The sequence below is a fragment of the Fragaria vesca genome, linkage group LG6, assembly GCF_000184155.1.
Source record: "Fragaria vesca subsp. vesca linkage group LG6, FraVesHawaii_1.0, whole genome shotgun sequence".
Classification (NCBI taxonomy): Eukaryota; Viridiplantae; Streptophyta; class Magnoliopsida; order Rosales; family Rosaceae; genus Fragaria; species Fragaria vesca.
The window spans coordinates 36,088,309-36,106,287 of record NC_020496.1 but is presented as its reverse complement, the minus strand read 5'-3'; the positions used below and the strand labels follow the sequence as shown (position 1 = coordinate 36,106,287).

The 17,979-nt window shown below is 39.5% G+C and overlaps 4 protein-coding genes across 4 annotated transcripts; all 4 read right to left on the bottom strand.

Moving 5' to 3' along the window:
* Positions 1-724: 724 nt before the first annotated feature.
* On the bottom strand, positions 725-2,132 carry LOC101314010. The gene has a single exon (XM_004304468.1). The coding sequence runs from the start codon at positions 1,966-1,968 to the stop codon at positions 1,021-1,023; it is 948 nt and encodes a 315-aa protein (XP_004304516.1). The 5' UTR covers positions 1,969-2,132; the 3' UTR covers positions 725-1,020.
* A 2,630-nt stretch (positions 2,133-4,762) lies between these two features.
* On the bottom strand, positions 4,763-7,204 carry LOC101313726. The gene is made up of 3 exons (XM_004304467.1): positions 7,068-7,204; positions 6,319-6,954; positions 4,763-5,022 (listed from the first exon to the last, which is right to left on the bottom strand). The coding sequence occupies exons 1-3, from the start codon at positions 7,129-7,131 to the stop codon at positions 4,988-4,990; spliced, it is 735 nt and encodes a 244-aa protein (XP_004304515.1). The 5' UTR covers positions 7,132-7,204; the 3' UTR covers positions 4,763-4,987.
* Positions 7,205-11,615: 4,411 nt separating this feature from the next.
* On the bottom strand, positions 11,616-13,459 carry LOC101313438 (putative UDP-glucose flavonoid 3-O-glucosyltransferase 3-like). The gene is made up of 2 exons (XM_004304466.1): positions 12,328-13,459; positions 11,616-12,192 (listed from the first exon to the last, which is right to left on the bottom strand). The coding sequence occupies exons 1-2, from the start codon at positions 13,349-13,351 to the stop codon at positions 11,720-11,722; spliced, it is 1,497 nt and encodes a 498-aa protein (XP_004304514.1). The 5' UTR covers positions 13,352-13,459; the 3' UTR covers positions 11,616-11,719.
* A 443-nt stretch (positions 13,460-13,902) lies between these two features.
* On the bottom strand, positions 13,903-16,693 carry LOC101313142 (putative UDP-glucose flavonoid 3-O-glucosyltransferase 3-like). Its single transcript, XM_004304465.1, has 3 exons — positions 15,484-16,693; positions 14,790-15,235; positions 13,903-14,009 (listed from the first exon to the last, which is right to left on the bottom strand). The coding sequence occupies exons 1-3, from the start codon at positions 16,436-16,438 to the stop codon at positions 13,971-13,973; spliced, it is 1,440 nt and encodes a 479-aa protein (XP_004304513.1). The 5' UTR covers positions 16,439-16,693; the 3' UTR covers positions 13,903-13,970.
* Positions 16,694-17,979: the final 1,286 nt, after the last annotated feature.

Below are 17,979 nucleotides of genomic sequence, written 5' to 3'. Positions count from 1 at the left end.
ATATACTGGAATAAAATCTACAATAAGTGGTTTCTTTTTCTTTTGGGAAGAAGTTTGGGATCAATTTGCAGTTTAATTTCTGGATATCATGGGTGTATTTATATTGTGGAGGTTCATCCAAGGATAAGTAGCTGAACTTCCACCAAAACAATGTATTTACATAAGTTACAACAACCTTCCCTGTGAATTGAAAGTCCTGCATGTTGTTATAGTTACTAGTTAGTTCTCGGAACTGAACAATGTCTTGTGTGAGAAGATCACTGCGCGCGGCTAAGTGGGGAGTACGTGCTTCTCTCAGAAGTGCTTCTGCTTGAAAGCATCTACTATGATCACATTAACAAAAATTTCCAAGTGCTTCCAACATTTTTGTTGTGGCTGGAGTGGACCGCGAAATATCCCCCGTCCCCTTTAGTTTTTGTCTGGCTTTACTACTAGTTTTTTTTAAAATTATTTAAAAGAATTCCCTTTACACGTACAGAAACAATAGTGTACGAACAAAATCCATAGTAGAGGGTATGACATACGTACGTTGTTGGTGCATGTGATGTTGATATTTTATTCCTAATGGATAGCTTTACAAACGAATGCTGTCAAAATAAGACGTCTAGAGCAGGCAGTAGTACACTCACGGGAAGTTCTAGGGTTTGGCGAGAGCTGAGCGAGGGTCCATTACGACAGTGACGACATATATCAAATTCTTTCACCTCAATTATTAACACACACTGGCCAAAATAGAACAAACATATTCTGATTATATCAAATCAACATGAACACTTTTGCCACAGCATATCGATCTGATATACAATTATCGAGATAAACCCAGAATGAAGAAAACATAAACCAGATTACAGACATTAATTAAGTAACCTCATGAAGTAGTTGTACTTCCAAAGTTTCATGCTCGGTGGATCACATACGTACATGCTATTATTAACTGCCAGATATTACTGAAAACCCTACTATGAATCAAGATTTGAAAACCTCGAACCACGTCAGAGCGCGAGAGACTCAGACAGCTGCTTATGAAGGACACTTGAATCCATCGGGTGGAGTCTTCCCACAGTCGATGAGGACCTGAAGAGCAAGGGGTATGATGATGTTGATGTTAAGGAGCTTGAGCCTGATGGTGGTGCAGAGGCAAATGGCGGCGTCCAAGTCCAGCAGTCCTTGAAGCACAGGACAGCAAGCGTCTTTAGCATTGCCCCCAATCCCAACGTGAATCAGCCCACCGAGAACGTCTACACAAGCTCCTAGCTTGAGAGCGTCGATCGGACACGTGTCCTTTGGCGGTGGCGGTGGGTATGGCACTACTTTAGGTGGTGGAGGAGGGCAGGGTGTCTCTGTTGGTGGCGGAGGCGGGCTAGGGGTCACGACAGGTGTTGGGGGTGGACTTGGGTACACCGGTGGAGGGTACACGGGGGGCTTGGGCATAACTGGTGGGTAGACAATTGGTGGTTTAGGGATGAAAGGTGGATGCACGATTGGTGGTTTTGGGATGAAGGGTGGGTGCACGATTGGTGGTTTTGGGATGAAGGGTGGGTGGACAATCGGTGGTTTGGGAATGTAAGGAGGCTTCACGTGCGGCGGTTTCACCGGTGGTTTGGGAATGTAAGGAGGCTTCACATGCGGCGGTTTTACCGGTGGTTTGGGAATGTAGGGAGGTTTCACATGCGGTGGCTTTACGGGTGGTTTGGGAGTGTAAGGAGGCTTCACATGCGGTGGTTTCACTGGTGGTTTGGGAGTGTAGGGAGGCTTCACATGCGGTGGTTTTACTGGTGGTTTCACATGCGGTGGGTGTACGGGTGGTTTAGGGTGAATGGGTGGTTTAACATGAGGAGGGTGTTTGGGAGGGAACTTTGGAGGGTACGTCGGTGGTGCACAGTAGGGAGCGTTTGCTAGAGAAGTGAGGAAACTTCCCAAGTTGAGAATCAGAACCAAGAGCAGAGCGAGAACATAGTTCGTCCCCATTTTCAATACCTAGCTCAGAAAAGAAGGCTAAGCTAGATAGATATATGAATACCCAAGACCACGCAAAGCCTTCTTATAGAGTTAGATATTGTGCATGACAGAGTGAGAGAGATGGCAACCACGCACACTCCTGTGCCTCTCTTTGTGGTACCAACTCGATCCGTAAAATAACATTGATTAATTTTTGTGTATATATGAAATTTGTCAAATTATCATGATTTATTTGACCTAAAAGTCTCCAAACTACAACTTGAAGATCACGGCTACCCTTATATTGGATTGATTTCGAGTCAAGTTGGTATACTTGTAGTCACAAACTTACAGTGATGGTTTTGGACAGCAAAATTTGCTACTTTAAATTTTCGAACAAGAGGGAGAATCAAAGAAAAACTAGTTTGGGATAGAGCAATATTTAACATGTAGTGGCTATTCAGCCCGTGATTGAGTTCATGACGCCAAACATGCATGTGAAACTTCCAGTACTAACTAGCACAGTTTTCTTTGTATAAAAAACTGGCGAAACTGTGCGAGCTCGGGGACAAAACGCGCTCAAGATTTTTCAACTTGGTTATAAATTTCTTCCCCCACAAATAGACGCCTCAATAGATCTTAATCATCTTATTACCTCTCCTCTAGTCTAAGTGTCACCAAAACCTAGAATAGACACATGGATTTGTATCTGGTGTCGGCCACTAGATTCCATAATTATAGTGAATATGTAATTAGAGAAAATTTTAAACAAATTCACTATACAATCGATTATAAAATTATTTATTTTCTGTTGAGTACGTGAAACTTTATTCACTTAAAGATACATGAGATAAGATTACAAGACATAAGTATGAGAGAGTTAATAAAGATGATCAAAAATAAAAAATGAGAGTTAAGAACAAATTATGAGTACATCTAACCAAAACGAAAGAATCGAAGTTGAAAAATGTTTTCACTTGTGTATTTTAAACCGTTTACATATAATCGACATTATTTTTAGTTGAACTCAAAGACAATTTTGTCATTAATATTCAAGTAAACGGTACAATACAAATTGATTTGTTGCGTATAAAAGACAAACAAGATCATAAAATTCGTATGAAGGTTGTATCCTCATTTACATTTCGGCCTACAAGTGAGCCTACAATATAATAGAAAATAGATTATAGACTAAGATCCCACCTAGAAAACTAGAAAAAGACTAATAGAAAAATAGACTCATAACGCCAAGACGTCATGAAACACAAAAAAGTGCTTAGGCACAAAAGTGCTAATTAGAGTCCTAATGAAATAGAGTCATAATGAAAAGAACTTATTGTAATAGAAAACTATAAACTAAAAAAGCAACCCAAAGCCCAAAAAGAAACTAAACCTAAACTCAAAACAGTTGACCTAGCTCGATTTTCCTTCATAGTTGCAGGAAGGACATGGAAGAAGAACATCGTAGCCGTCGCTGCCGTGAGAGATGAAGTTGCCTTCGTGAGACGTTGCCATCTTGTTCCGATCCACGCAGCCACAAGCACACCCCTGGGAGAAGAAGTCAAGAAACTCCATCATCGCCATGAACTTAGAGACCAAACAACATCTCTACCAAACTAAAAACTTCTCCCATGAATAAACAAGGACAGAGATGGAATTAGGAAGATGAAACCAGGTCTGCTCCTCGAGTCCATGATGCCATACCTCTAAACTGATATGAAAAGCCCCACTAATCAAAAGATGTTAAGAATCTCTGGTCAATTACCTCTCAAAACATTTGGTTGCTGACATATCCTTCATCCGGCAACAAAGTCATATTGCTTCAGCAGATTTACAGACCCGCCTAGCTTTAGACTGTTGTCGGATGAGGGTGAGATTCCTTGGTTGGCTGCCGACTTAGAGAGAGAGCTTTAGGGTTTTGCTTCTTATTTTTTTCGTGATGGCTCCCGTCTGACTTATATAATCGACATTATGATAAGGTTGTACGTCAGTAAAATAGTTTGTATTTCCAACATTATTATGAATTGTTCGTCTATACAATTTTCTGAAATCACAATATTAAGATTCTCCAATATGGTACATGGAGTTCTTATGTAAATCTATATTATTTACCCAAATGAAAAGCAAAAAGAAGATGATCGATCTTTTCAAGTGGAGGATAATTCTTCACATGCAGGATGTGCATATGCTCTACAAGAAATCGAACCACCATGTTTTGCGATTGCAAATATTTTGCAAAACATTAGGGCTGTGCTGCATGTGCAAAGCCAATCATATATGTGCAAAAGAACATAAAATGGAGATCTATGAAATCATATCTTCCCATCTGCAAAGTGCAGGACTTCGTTTTTATGTCTGCAAAGTGCAGATCTTTAATTATGGAAACATCCATCAATTTAATCGTCATAGAATACTAGCAATAATCTAAGGCTTCATTGAGGAGCAGGTGTATCTACTTTTTCACTCCAAGACATTTGAGACATGTCTAATTTTTTTCTTTCTTTTTTAGTTGTCATTTTGAAATGAGAGATATGCATGTCTAGTTAAAATAGCTAAAGTTGTTTTAATTTAACTAATTGCTAAATTAAAGTACCAACTCAATAACATTGCTTTATTTTCAATGATTTGATGTTTAATGGGACGGTACCCCGTTCATGGATCGTACCAATCAATTAGTGCATGTACATTAACCAATTAACACTTACGATAATGGATGAGTAAGCTTTAGGTATAGGGCGTATGTGTAGTCTATAGAGAAACAGGTATATTCCATTACACAAAACGAGAGTGGACATGAAGATGAAGACAACTTCACTTAGCTTTCAACTCCCCATGAACATGTATCTCACTCCTTTTGCGCTATTCCACAAATTTTTACATCCAAAATGGCAATTAGACAAACTCATAGGACCCCATCTAATTAAAGTGCGATGTCTGCTTTGGAAAAACTATCTGTGTATGAGAATCGAAATTGAGCTAGTCGATCTTTATTTTCTTTAGTCTAATCTAGCTCGTACTAAATTGGATTTTAGATGCATTAATTCTTGAGTCATCCATTGTAGAAGAACTGGCATCCATCAAAACCTGCCACCAAGTATGAATACAAATAATGGAATTAGGGACTTGTTGGAATGATAAGTCCATTTCAGTACAATGCAATCACCCAAACCAAATGTAGGCTGAAGACTAAACTATATATATACTGGCCTAGATTTATCGAAAAAGACTTGTGATCACAATTGTTAACATTGAATTGTTAAATGTAATATGGAGCTGTAACATTGATAGAGTGTGTTCCTAACAGTGTAAGAACACATGGTGAAAAAAGCGAGTTCAACAATTCGGCGAAAGATAATTACAATAGTGCACTACCATTAGAGAAGTGTTTTTTAGCTACAACTATTGGCTGGATAAAATGTAGTCCGAAACAAATTTGTATATGAGATCTATGACATGCCAAAACTTTCTTTTATTTGTTTTCACTACAGTGGTTGATAAAATTGTTGATAAATTTGGATGAAAGTTATATTTATCAATTTATTTTGAGAGTTTTGTCTAGCAGAGTAACTATTAGAGAAAACTTAGCTATTCATTAACAAATTCTCTCTTCTGAATTGATAAATTTGTCAATTTTGCTTATCAATTTTTAAATTTATCAACTTCTTAAGTATAAATTTATCAACTTCTTAAGTATACTGCTGGAGTAAAGATTCATTTAAAAATTGATAAATCTCTATTTTTTTTTTTAATTTATCAATGCTGCCGGAGATGCTCTAACGATTCTTAAAGATATGATCTGAAATGCAATCAGATAACCTAATTAACGGGTTCGCTAACGGGGGTATGAAAACATTATAAAGTAATTGAAACAGGTCGCACGTCCAAATCAAAATGCAAAGTGAATCCATAGTTTTCAAAGAAGATATTATTTACTCGATAAACTTTGGAATTTGTCCAAACTCCAAAAGCACCGAATAATGCCTTGTTTAACGTACGCTTTTATCATCACCAAATCTGCATTATATTAACCAAAGCCAGGGCATGGTCTACCAAACCCTAACTTGTCTGTCAGATTCTTATCATGCATGTATGGATAAACCTCTAGAATTCGGATACACAGGCAGTAAACGTATCTGGGTTTTCTATCCCACACTCCACTTGTCCCTTATCATACTCGATCCCTAACGTGTAGTTTGGTATGGAACTTCTGTGTGGTCTCTGTTCCCTACAAAATCCCTGACCTTATTTCTGGGTTATTTGAATTGGTCTCTGGGGAATCCAAAGCCCTAAATATAAATACACATAGCGACGGTGGTCGTTGACAATCGGGACTAATAATACAAAACGAAGATGGTCCAGTTGTGCATGAATGGGACTTACTTGGATCCACAGTGACCAGCATGGCTGTCCCTCCAAAATCACAAGTCCCTCCGGCCACCTTCCTGGTCTGCCAGTAGCTGTTGAACGCATACGATGCATGGGATAGCAACGTGGCGGGTTGGTAGCACGATCCATTGGGCTGGATCGACTTGCAGTCCGCACCCGACCCGCACGCGTAATCCATGGCCGCCTGGACTATCGGGTCGGGCACGGTCGGCTTGGCTACACACCACACTGCAAACTGGGGGTTTTTGTGTGGTGGAGTGTTTTTTGGTCCAGTTGGTGGGGGAGACTGGGCTTTGGGGGAGGGAGGGGTTAGTGGGCTTATAGGTGGGGTTGGAGGGATTTGAGGTGGGCTTAGGATGATGCAAGGTTGGTGTGGGCTGGGCCCATTTTGAGGTGGGTATGTGGGAGATAAAGCAGGATTAGGTGGTTGTGGATTTACACAATAGGGAAGAGGGAGAGCTGGAGAAGGCAATGGGTTTGGTGCTGGTGAATCTGAAGGTGGAGAGGAAAATGGAGAGCTGGCTTGTACTACTGGTATGTCTATGTGGTTTGTTAGTTTCAGTTTCTTCACTGTCTGAGTTGTACTTCTGTGTTGTTCTGCTTTCTGGGTTTGGGATAAACTTCTTGCATCTGTTCTAAAACAATTCATAGAGAAAAGTTGTAAACTTTGATGAAAGAATTGTAATTTTTGCACAGAGTAAGTGAAATAAGAATAGTTAATGGTATTGGAGTGAATTGCTTACCACATAGAGTGCTTGAAGTTGTGGTGGAAATGAGGATGTAAAGGATTAGTATTAGGGACTCCATTCAAGAAATGCCAAACTGATATGAAAGCTGAAAAACCCAGAAGAACTAACTGAAAGTTCTGCTTGATTAAGTCATCTCCCAAGGAAAAACTTGGGTAATAAATATAGGGGAGACATGTAGGGGAGACATGTATTATAGAGACGAGAATAGGAACCAAAGCTGAGGCCATAAGTGAGATTATCAACCTAGAAAACTAAAGTAGATTCCAGATTCATTTGTTCTTACTTTCTACTGTGACTCATATTTGTGTACAAGTGAATTTTCTGTCTGTGTCTTCCTTTGAATATATTCTTGCTTGGCAGTGGAGAAATATGAAAATTGGAATTTTCTGAACTTTATTTTGCTTGTTTTCTACTCAAAGAGAACCCTCTCCCTTTCTATAATAAATTCCAAATTTCTCAGCAAGTCTTGTTTTAAACTCAACTTAACCTAGACAGTTGTAGCTGCAGCTATATACTATCAATCTAGTAGTCTTGTTTAGCTCACCTCTCAATATTTTGAAATGTTAAGGTTTTTAGAAGAATAGCATGTTATGCTTTAACAATCAGCACCTCAGATTCATACCCCAGTATGCTAACATATTACTATATGAAGGTACTGCTAGAGAGGTCATATTACATTTTAAAATGTTCATATGATGAGTGAATACGATACTACCACACCTTGAATTTGAAAGTATGAATCTTGGTTGCATTTTACACTTCAGGAATCTTGGGTCCTCCTTGTCTTCATACTTGACACCTAGGAGGTATTGAAAAGTGACTGAAAGATTTAATACACACCAGGGCATCACCACTCACAGACTAGATAATCTGGGAAGAAAGTACTAGAGAACATTGTTACTGATTAGAATTGATCGAAGCTAAATCCTAGCAAAATGTCCCATCTTAGTTTATGCATACATCTTGTACTTTGCATCTTTTGGTTGTCTCTTTGGACTTAATTTTTCGCCTGCATCCACTTAGACCGACTTTCAAAGTTTAAACTAAGAACAACTAACTAGCCATACGAATACCAAGACACACATTCACATTCAACACGAATTCCTTTGCTACATCTTTCCAGAAAAAAAGAACTCATATCCTTCACTCGTCAGGTTAATATAGTTTGCTCATATTATGGTGGATAACTTTTATAATAAAATCTCTGTCAGCCCTTTTAGGTATTGTTAGCACAGCTTGTTATCTATCATTTGACTTTTGTTAACAAGCAATTTGCAAATGAAATCATCCTACCTGGTAATTAAGTTATGTCATAGAGTTCAAGTTTGTACAGAATCTTCTATCTAATATGGGCAAGTGAATTTTCTTACCATTGGCAATAACCCCTTGGTATCTTATAAGTGTTCTTGAATTTAGAAAGGTACTTTATCAAGCTTCATTCGTCATACTTAGATTTTTTAGAACATTTAAATGCTTCGAAGTTGGATAAATATGTTACTGTTAGAAATGCCCATTTCCATCCGGGCTAGTAGTGTCGTGAATTTATGAAGTAAAATATCTAGTTTCGTTTCTACCAGTGTAAATTCAGTTTGAGTTCAAATCAGACATTTGCTTCGAAACTTGAATAAGATAATTTAGCATAGGAAATGTTCCCCAACTCTAGTGTCATTTATAATCCAGGCTTGAGAACTCTTTTGAATGTAGAAAGCAATATTATTCAAAATGTAATCTTGTTTTGGCATTCAGAAGTAAACATTAGCTCTGAACTTTTCTAAGTAGTGTTACCGTTGGTAATGGTCACTGCCAATAAACTGATCTAGGCAAACGTTTCTTGAATTTAAACATCCATGCGAGCAGGTTCATTATCACTCAAATTTTGAACTTTGAATCTAAATCTTATCTTTGGATTTGAATAAATAATGTGTCTGTTGAAGCAAACGGTCACTTGCCATTTTTATTTTTTTTTATCATTATTGTTGTATATGGCCTGAATAGGCAAGAAATCCTGTGTTCAACATGACAATTAAGTTTGCCCCGTATATAAATTCTGTTCAACTGTGCAAATTGGTCATCAGTCTGTGATTGCTAAGCTGCAGCCTCATTCAAAGCAATAAGGAATATGGCTGCAGGACTTATCCCAAAACTTATAGTTACTGAGAATGGAGCATTTATTCATAAGATTGTAAGGAAGCCTCCGTTCACAGGGTCATGGAAGTTAAACTACGTCTATGCTTATAACCAGACTTCACGAAAAGCTTTTGTTGGTTGTGTTATAAGATATGAAAATGCAGCGTTTGAAGCTCTCTTTTCAGGTTCCGCGGGTCAGGAGGGAAGGTCAACTACAGATGCCACATTGATGGCCTTGAGTACTGCTGTTGGCTTTGCAGCAAGTCGAGGTGTAGAGTTCCTCAAAATAGAGGGAGAGAACAAAACTACGTTCTCTTTGGTCACATACCGGATTCCTCCATCAGATGCAGTGACACAAGAGCTTCTGCATAGGTGCCTAAAGGAGCTGGATAATTTGAAAAGGGTGGAGTTTCGCCAAGTGACACCTGACACCAATGAGGCGGCCAACGTCCTTGCCAGAATGGCCATGGAGACGGAGGAGAGCTTGTTTTTGGCAGACAACCTTCTACCAGAGATAGCTGCAAGTCTGAATGCTGATGTCAATGGTCGTTATGTGCCATGGGTGCATCCGCACAATCTATAATTTCATATCTTCAGTTAGTTGCATCCTTTTCATTTTCTTAAATAAACTTGAATATCTCAAGGATTCAAGGATTGATGTAATAAGCACTTTCAGTGTCTCATTTATATAATCTTTCAAAAATAAAAATAAAATTCTATTCTCTACCATGCCTGAATTACTGTCCCATTACTAGTAGTGTAATTGCACTAGGTGGCCTAAATACGGATGGATTTCTTTCCCCTGAAACTTTTATGCTTCTTGCTGATTAAGGCAAACTGCCTCTATTGCCTAGAATCAGTAATGACCGAGTTCAAATCTTTTACTATCGATCAGTTGATGATAATAATTATTATGATTTGTGTTATATTGATGCTACAGATAATAAGGATTGTGGATCATTTGTCCAATTTAAGTTCCTTCTTGCTTTGGGGAGATTGTTATATTATTATAGTTGTTAGATTCGGAGGTAATTCGGACAATGTCTTGTGTGGAATAGTTGTGTTGTAAGTTGTAACATAAGGACTTTCCACCCAGTAGTCGCCGGAATCTGACAGACATGGGTATACGTGGCCTGACAGAATCAATTGTGGGTGGGCTCAGAAATTTGTTGGGTTTACATAGAAGAATCACATGTGGCTAATCAGGTTTGGTCCTAACGGCCGAAAAATAAATTCATTCGACTTTTAAAAATACATAGTCCCAATGCAACGGTAACTTTCCTGTTCTGTCTTCTTCTTCTTCTTGCTTCTTTGATTTTAGACCCAGCAAAACCAGACTTCCCCATCACAAAAGTTCATAGCTTTCTTCCACAATGGCACTAGAAGAAGCAGATTCACTACTCACTTCAGTGAAACTCCAACACCAACAAGAACAAAGAGAGAGGCTCATTGTAGTGAGTGGTCCTTGCAAGGTGATCGAGTATTTGCAGCCAGTAATGTCAAAGGAGCTTCTCTGCAAGTTCCCAGACAACTCTGCCTTCGACTTCGACTACACGAAGAGCTCGATATGGTCTCCGCTGGTCCCCCGGGCTTACGCTCCGATGGATTTGGACTTCGATTTCGATTTCATGACCCCAAAAAAGCTGGCATTTGATCAAGTGGAGTTGGAGTGCAACAATCAAAGTAGCAGCATCAAGAAAGTGGGTTCTAGTGGTAAGAAGAAGACTTGCACTGCTGGGTTTAATCTCGACTTGAGTGCATTGAAGATCAAGAAGTGGAGAGGGAAGAAGAAGAAGATGGCATTGGTACCTGATTTCTCTCCAACTCCTTTAAAGGATAATTGTTACCCCATTGCCTCAAAGGTACTGCTATCTTTTCTGGGTTCTGTAGATCGTAGCTTCAGTTTTGTTTATTCAATAAATTTAGCTCATTTTAGATTAAAGAGTCTGAGTTAGAGCAGAGGGTGCTAGATCACTGAATTTGAGAGGAGACCCATTAGACTTTCTATGAAGAATTAATATTCAGGGAGTTCCAGAAGCTTTTTTCAAGTAAAGTTGAAATCTTAGTGGAAGATATTAAAACTTAAAGAAACCCAGTGAAGGAAACACCAATATTTTTAGGTCCTGATGTTTGTATCAAGTATTGGGCTTCTTTGTAGTCAGGTAACTGATAGTCTTCTGTTGGATCTGTTATTAGTTTCTAAACAGTAAATGTGGTTGATGCAGGTATGGAATAAGGTGCTGAAAGCTGCCTCTAAGCACTTCAAGAAGAAGAAGAGAGATCCAATGGCTCATGTGAGGCTCACCAATTATATCAAAGAGGGAGGAAAAATCTAAATCCTTTCACTTCCACTTTTGTATTCTTTATTGTTTCATTCTTTAGTTTATTTCATTATTCATCTCTGTAAACTGCATTCTCATAACAATAACATTACTTGGTATGAATGTATGATCTTTATCAAAATGACACATAGTGCTAGATAGAAAAAGAATACATTGATAAAATTGCAGAGCTCAAATTCAAGTGATTTTTAGGCTCCCTAACACGACCTCAATTAAGCTTCCAAAAGAAGCAGAAGAAGACCCACCATCAGCAACAGCCTTCCTGCATATTCCACTCATTTCCTGAACCCTCTTCCTAATTTCACCATCACCCTCCATCAAACGTCTCAGAGCTCTTTTAATTTCATCTGCGGTTACAAAGTCAGCACCATCCTTTTTGTATACAACTCTCAACTCCATCCCCAATCCCAAATCCCTCGCCATTTGAAACGCATTGATCTGTTGTTCTGCATATATTGGCCAAGTCACAATAGGTACACCAAACCATAGGCTCTCCAATATAGAATTCCACCCACAATGCGACACAAATCCTCCGATTGCTTTATGACCTAAAACCTCTGCTTGAGGTGCCCATCCACACAACATTCCTATCCCTTTAGTCCTCTTGGAAAAATCTGGAGGCAAAAAATCTTCATAATTTGTGTATTCACCTACAAAGATTAAACATTGAAAAACACAAATATGGATCAGCAAAATAAAACGTTGGTGAAAGATATATAAAACTTTGCTGTCAACTAATCTAAATTCAAATATATGTAATGAAAACTTTAGACCGTATTGCTCACCTGGCATTGCCAGGGTTCCTGTAGGTGGGCTTTGACGCACTGACCACAAGAACCTCTGGCCACTCTGCTCTAGACCAATTGCTATCTCTTTCAGTTGGCTCTCATCAAAGCTCCCAGAGCTTCCAAAGCAGAGGAACACCACTGATTTTGGGGGCTGATCATCAAGCCATTTCATGATCTTGTCAACTTTGGCCTGGTTAGACTGAACTTGATACCTACCTTTGATGTCAATTAAGGGCCCGATTTTATAAACCTGGGGATGCAATTTACTTTGATAATTTTCATTACCATCAAAGAGCGAGTGAACAGCTTGAGATTCGAGCTCAACAAACGTGTTGACAATGATACCCTTGGTCTCCATGAACCTCCTAGCATGGTTTACAAATGACATGTATCCACCATAGTTGAATGCAAATGCAGGCAATGCATCCATGAACCTCCTAGCATGGTTTACAAATGACATGTATCCACCATAGTTGAATGCAAATGCAGGCAATGCATTTGTGGGAACTGGGTGGATATAACTCGGTATGATTGATTCGCAATCTGATTCATCGAACAACTTGCCAACTCCTTTGGGGTGGTACAGCAACAAACCGAGATAAGCTGCACCGGAAGTGAAGAAAATAAAAGATGGAACCTTGAGCTCATTGGCTATGTCAATCATAGTGGTGCAGAACATGTCAACAACCATTCCAGCAACTTGAGACGTGTTTGGCAACACCCGGTTGAAAATGGTGTCCCTGACATGGCTCTTATAGTTCTCGATGTAATCGGTGAGGTACTTTTTAGCAGACACTAGCTCAGTTGGGGGATCAACGTTGGGAAGATGGATGAATTTTATGTGGGTGTGGGAGGCTGCTGGAAGTGACTGATCCCCAGTGACTCCAAATGGTGACTTCATTACAAGAATTGTTACCGAGAATCGATGGCATTGATCCAACAAACGTATAGCAAACTCTATAGCGGATACAAGATGGCCTACTGCCGGAGTGGGAACGAAGACCAGCTCTGCTCTCTCCATTGAATCAAGGATTAATTGTATGGTGTAAACGTGTAGTCCAAATGATCACAAGGCAATTATGCATCTTTGTTGTTCACTTTCTTTGATTATTACATCTTCGTGTTGCTTGCTACATCATTCATTCTTTCATCGGAGGAGGATAGGATTGGATAGCCAGCACAAAAAGTCAACACTCGTGGTCCATAAGCAGAGTCCCCCGAGCTAATAGATGTGATTTCAATAATGCCGGTCTGCAGGGAAGGGAGAGCTTCATCCTTAGGAGTTAGGACTTTAGCTGCACGTTTGTTTGACAATACTAACTGGGATAGTCTTAAATAAGACTTTAGGATACGTTTGGTAACAAGAGGACAAAATTTAATGGTACTAGTTATAACCGGTTTTCAAATTTCACCTCCTTAGCTGGTGTTAACTTGAGTCCTCCTTTTTGTGTCTCAACTTAACACCTGCTTTCTCTCCTTCGTTCACTCTGGGCATGTTCATCTTTTCTTCATTCCTCATCTCTCTTTTATTCAGCTGTTTCAAAATTTAACAAAGATCCAGATTTCGTTGCCCGCTCAATTCTCGCCCTCCTCACTGCCATTCAAGTCTCTCCATTCTTCCTCTTATTCTCCTCCAACATTCAACCAGGACAATGCTCAGCGCCTGATCCAGTCTTTAGGTACTTCATTCTCTCTCTCTTATTCGAAATCTTTGTGGGTTTCTGATGCAGATTTAGTTTCTGTTTCTGGGTTTTGTGCATTTTATCTGAAACCAGAATTGGGCTATGTTGATTGCCTTGAATTCTTGCATAGTTTGTATTGAATCTGCATTTTACTTTGTTTTGGGTTATTGACTCTAGTAGAAATGATAGACTTGAGTCCTAGATCTTTGTTGATTCAGACCCAGACCCAAAAACAGAAAATGAAGATGGTTGTCAAAATTTAACTGTTTCAATTATGCAGCTTTTCTAGTCCTGCGTTGCCAAACATAGTACTAACTTAATCTCTCCTTAGTTTAGCTTACTTTAGCTTAAGCCTACTCAAGTAAGGGCAGTGCAGTGTAAGAACCTAAAGAGGTCCAGTGCAATCCAGCGTACCAAACGTGCACCTAGGACTCCTTTCACAAACACATGAACTCACCAGAACTACCAAACAACACAATAAGCAGTTTCTAAACATTGCAGGTAGAGAATTGAATAAAGAGTTCAAGACAAGAGAGTATATAACTATATATTCAATGAGAAATTCTACGATGTTTTAATACATAACATGCATACAGTTATCGTAAAGTGTGTGATTATTGTATGTCTAACACTTGATTTATGAACATACATGAACTTTGTTGCATACACAAATGATTCAAAACATGAAACTTTATTTTCGATGTAATATCGTTTCACTACATAGAAAGTTGGAACCTAACCATCCAAAACTCAGTTATTCTCAAGGTTTTGTGACAGAACCTTGATCAAGCTTCCAAGCGAAGTAGATGAAGAACCACCATCATCAACTGCCCTCCTACACATTTCACTCATTTCAACAACCCTCTTCCTAATCTCACTATCACCAACCATCAGTCCTGTCACAGCTCTCTCAATCTCATCAGCAGACACAAAATCACCACTGCCGTATACGTAATCCAATCTCAGCTCCACTCCCAACCCCAAATCCCTCGCAATCAAAAAAGCATTTACCTGTTGCTCTGCATACAATGGCCAAGTCACGATAGGTACACCATACCACAAACTCTCCAATATAGAGTTCCACCCGCAGTGTGACACAAATCCCCCAGTTGATTTGTGGCCTAAAACCTCTACTTGTGGTGCCCATCCACACAACATTCCAACTCCTTTTGTCCTCTCCAAGAATCCTTGTGGCAAAAAATCTTCATAGTTTTTGTATTCACCTGTAATGTAAATGTTTTACTGAGTTGAGTTACGATAACAGAAGTCATATATATGTTCAGATCTCTGTGACATCATGGTATAAGTAGAATGAAGTAGGGAAAAAAAAAAAAGTTGCTAAATATAAATGTAAGCTGCATAGATCTGGAAATGCATCAATCAAACAAGAAACTATGCATCAATCAATCAATCAATAAATCAAAAAAGAGTTGATTAATTTTATGAAAAATCTCAAACCATTTAAGCTCACCTGGGAATTCTGTCTTTCCCTTGGGTGGTCTTTGACGTACGGACCACAAGAACCTATGGCCACTTTTCTCTAGTCCAATTGCTATTTCTCTCAGTTGAGCTTCATCAAAGCTTCCAAAACTCCCAAAGCAGAGGAAGACCACTGATTTTGGAGGCTGATTATCAAGAAATTCCATGATCCTGTCACGATCAGACCTAACTTGATGCTCACCCTTGGTGTCAATCAAGGGTCCAACTGGGTATACAGCCGGCCATGGCTGATCACTTTGATCACCTTCACCAACTCTAAAAATCGAATGAACTGCATGAGATTCGAGTTCAACCAACGTGTTGATGATCACACCCTTGGTTTCTTTGAACCTCCTAGCATGGCTTGCAAATGAAACATAACCACCGTTGTTGAACACAAATCCTGGCAACACATTTGTGGGAACTGGGTTGACATAACTCGGTACGATCGAGTCGGGATCCGAGTGTACAAACTCTTTGCCGACTAGGTCGTACCGTTCGGGAAGGCAAAGCAACAACCCAAGAAAAGCGGCGCCAGAAGTGAAGAAGAGAAAGGATGGAACCTTGAGCTCATTGGCTATGTCAATCATGGTGGTGCAGAACATGTCAATAACCACTCCCGCAATTCGAGACGAGTTGGGTAACACCTGGTTGAGAATAGTGTCCTTGACATGGTGCTTGTAGGTCTCGATGTAATCGCTGAGGAATTTTTCGACGGAGTCGAGCTTGATTGGGGGGTTTATGTTGGGAAGATGGATGAGCTTTATGTTGGTGTTGGAGGCTGCAGGAAGTGACTGATCCGCAGCGACCCCAAATGGTGATTTCATTAAGAGAATTGTCACAGAGAATTGATCGCATCGATCCAACAATCGTTTTGAGAACTCGATTGTGGATACTAGATGGCCGGTAGATGGTGTGGGAATGAATACGAGCTCTGCTCTCTTCATAATTTACGTATGGTGGACTTTCTTCTAGGTCAAGCGGTGTGGTTTTTTCCTTCTGCGTTGGAATGTTAGACAATACTGCAGTACGTTCTCCATATTTATTATACGAGTGTGGTTAGATAATGCTGCAGTGACAAACACAAGTGAGTTTTGTCAATTAAACGTTAGCACGCAATGTCGACAGGTGATGCAATGTGCATGTCAAACGTACCAGTAAAGGAAACTTGTTCGACCACTTATCCTCTTTAACCCCTAATTGCTTCTCTACCACCATGCGATTGATGCGAGTGTACTTGTTTGGCAAGCAAGGAAAACAAGCCTGGCCGCTTATTATTCAGAGAGTGTGTTGCCTGGCTGTGGTCTCTGTTTTTCGACAAAAACCCTTATTACATCCTAAGTTTAGAAGATCAAAACGTAATGCAGGAAAAACTGCATCTGGATGAGTAGTAGTCCAAGAACCACTAGTAATGTGATGGCCAAGTTGTGGTCTCTGTTATTATTCTTCTTTCTTCTTCGTCTTCTTCCCCACCTCTTTTAACCATTTGATGCTGCTACCCACCACAACCAGCCTGCCCCTAATTTATTCCATGCTACTCACCCAAATATTCAGCTGGCATGATTTGCCAATTTAATATCCAGATCTATCTTTGTATTATAACTTGTCTCTGAGTCATTAGCTGACCTTCATATTATATGCTATTACTTAATTAGCCACTTTAATTGTTTATTTTGGTGTGTTTATGGCTGGCTTCAAACTCAAAAGTCCAATAATTAAACTTATGCCTATCCCAAGTGGGTTTATTCTGTGGTATTATTCCATACAAGTATGTGGTTTTTGAACAGTTAACTAACCCTCTTCTTTTGACCTAATTGCAGGGAAGTTAATGGAAGTAGCTTGTACTCTTGTAGTATGCTTGGAACTCTTGGGCAGTTCTCTTAATTGTGGAAAATGAAGTTCATTCCACGCCCGGAAAAGAAATTAAGGGCAAAAAATGTGAAAGATGAATTTCATTCTCATTCTATTTACAAATGTACAGGATATATAGCAGTTGTATCAGTACTGCTCCCTAAAATAGGCTTCATATATACCAGGCCACCTATGGCTCTCCTGAATCTTAAAACTACCACCACGAACGGCCGAAGCCATTCACTGGCCACCGGGGGCGACACCACCGCAGGGGGTCGTCCAGGAACCAAAGAAAAGGGCTCGAGAGAAATTAAAGGATACCCAAAAAAATAAATAAAGAAGCAGAACCTCCCACATCAAAAGTGAGGGGAAACCCTCCATTCACAAGCTTATACAAAGAAGCACAAGCTTCCAACCGAAGTAAGCCATTTGAAACGTTAGACGGTGGCTTTACGTTTTTCATTTTTATTATACAGCTATCGACAAATACAAGAGAGTTTTCTCAATTAAACGTTTAGACACGCAATTTCGACCAGTGAAGGAAACTTGTTCGATCACTTATCCATGCTAAATTCATACACAAGTGATAATTTGTAGGGACTAATTTGCAATAGCAAGTGAAAGAACTTACGGGCTG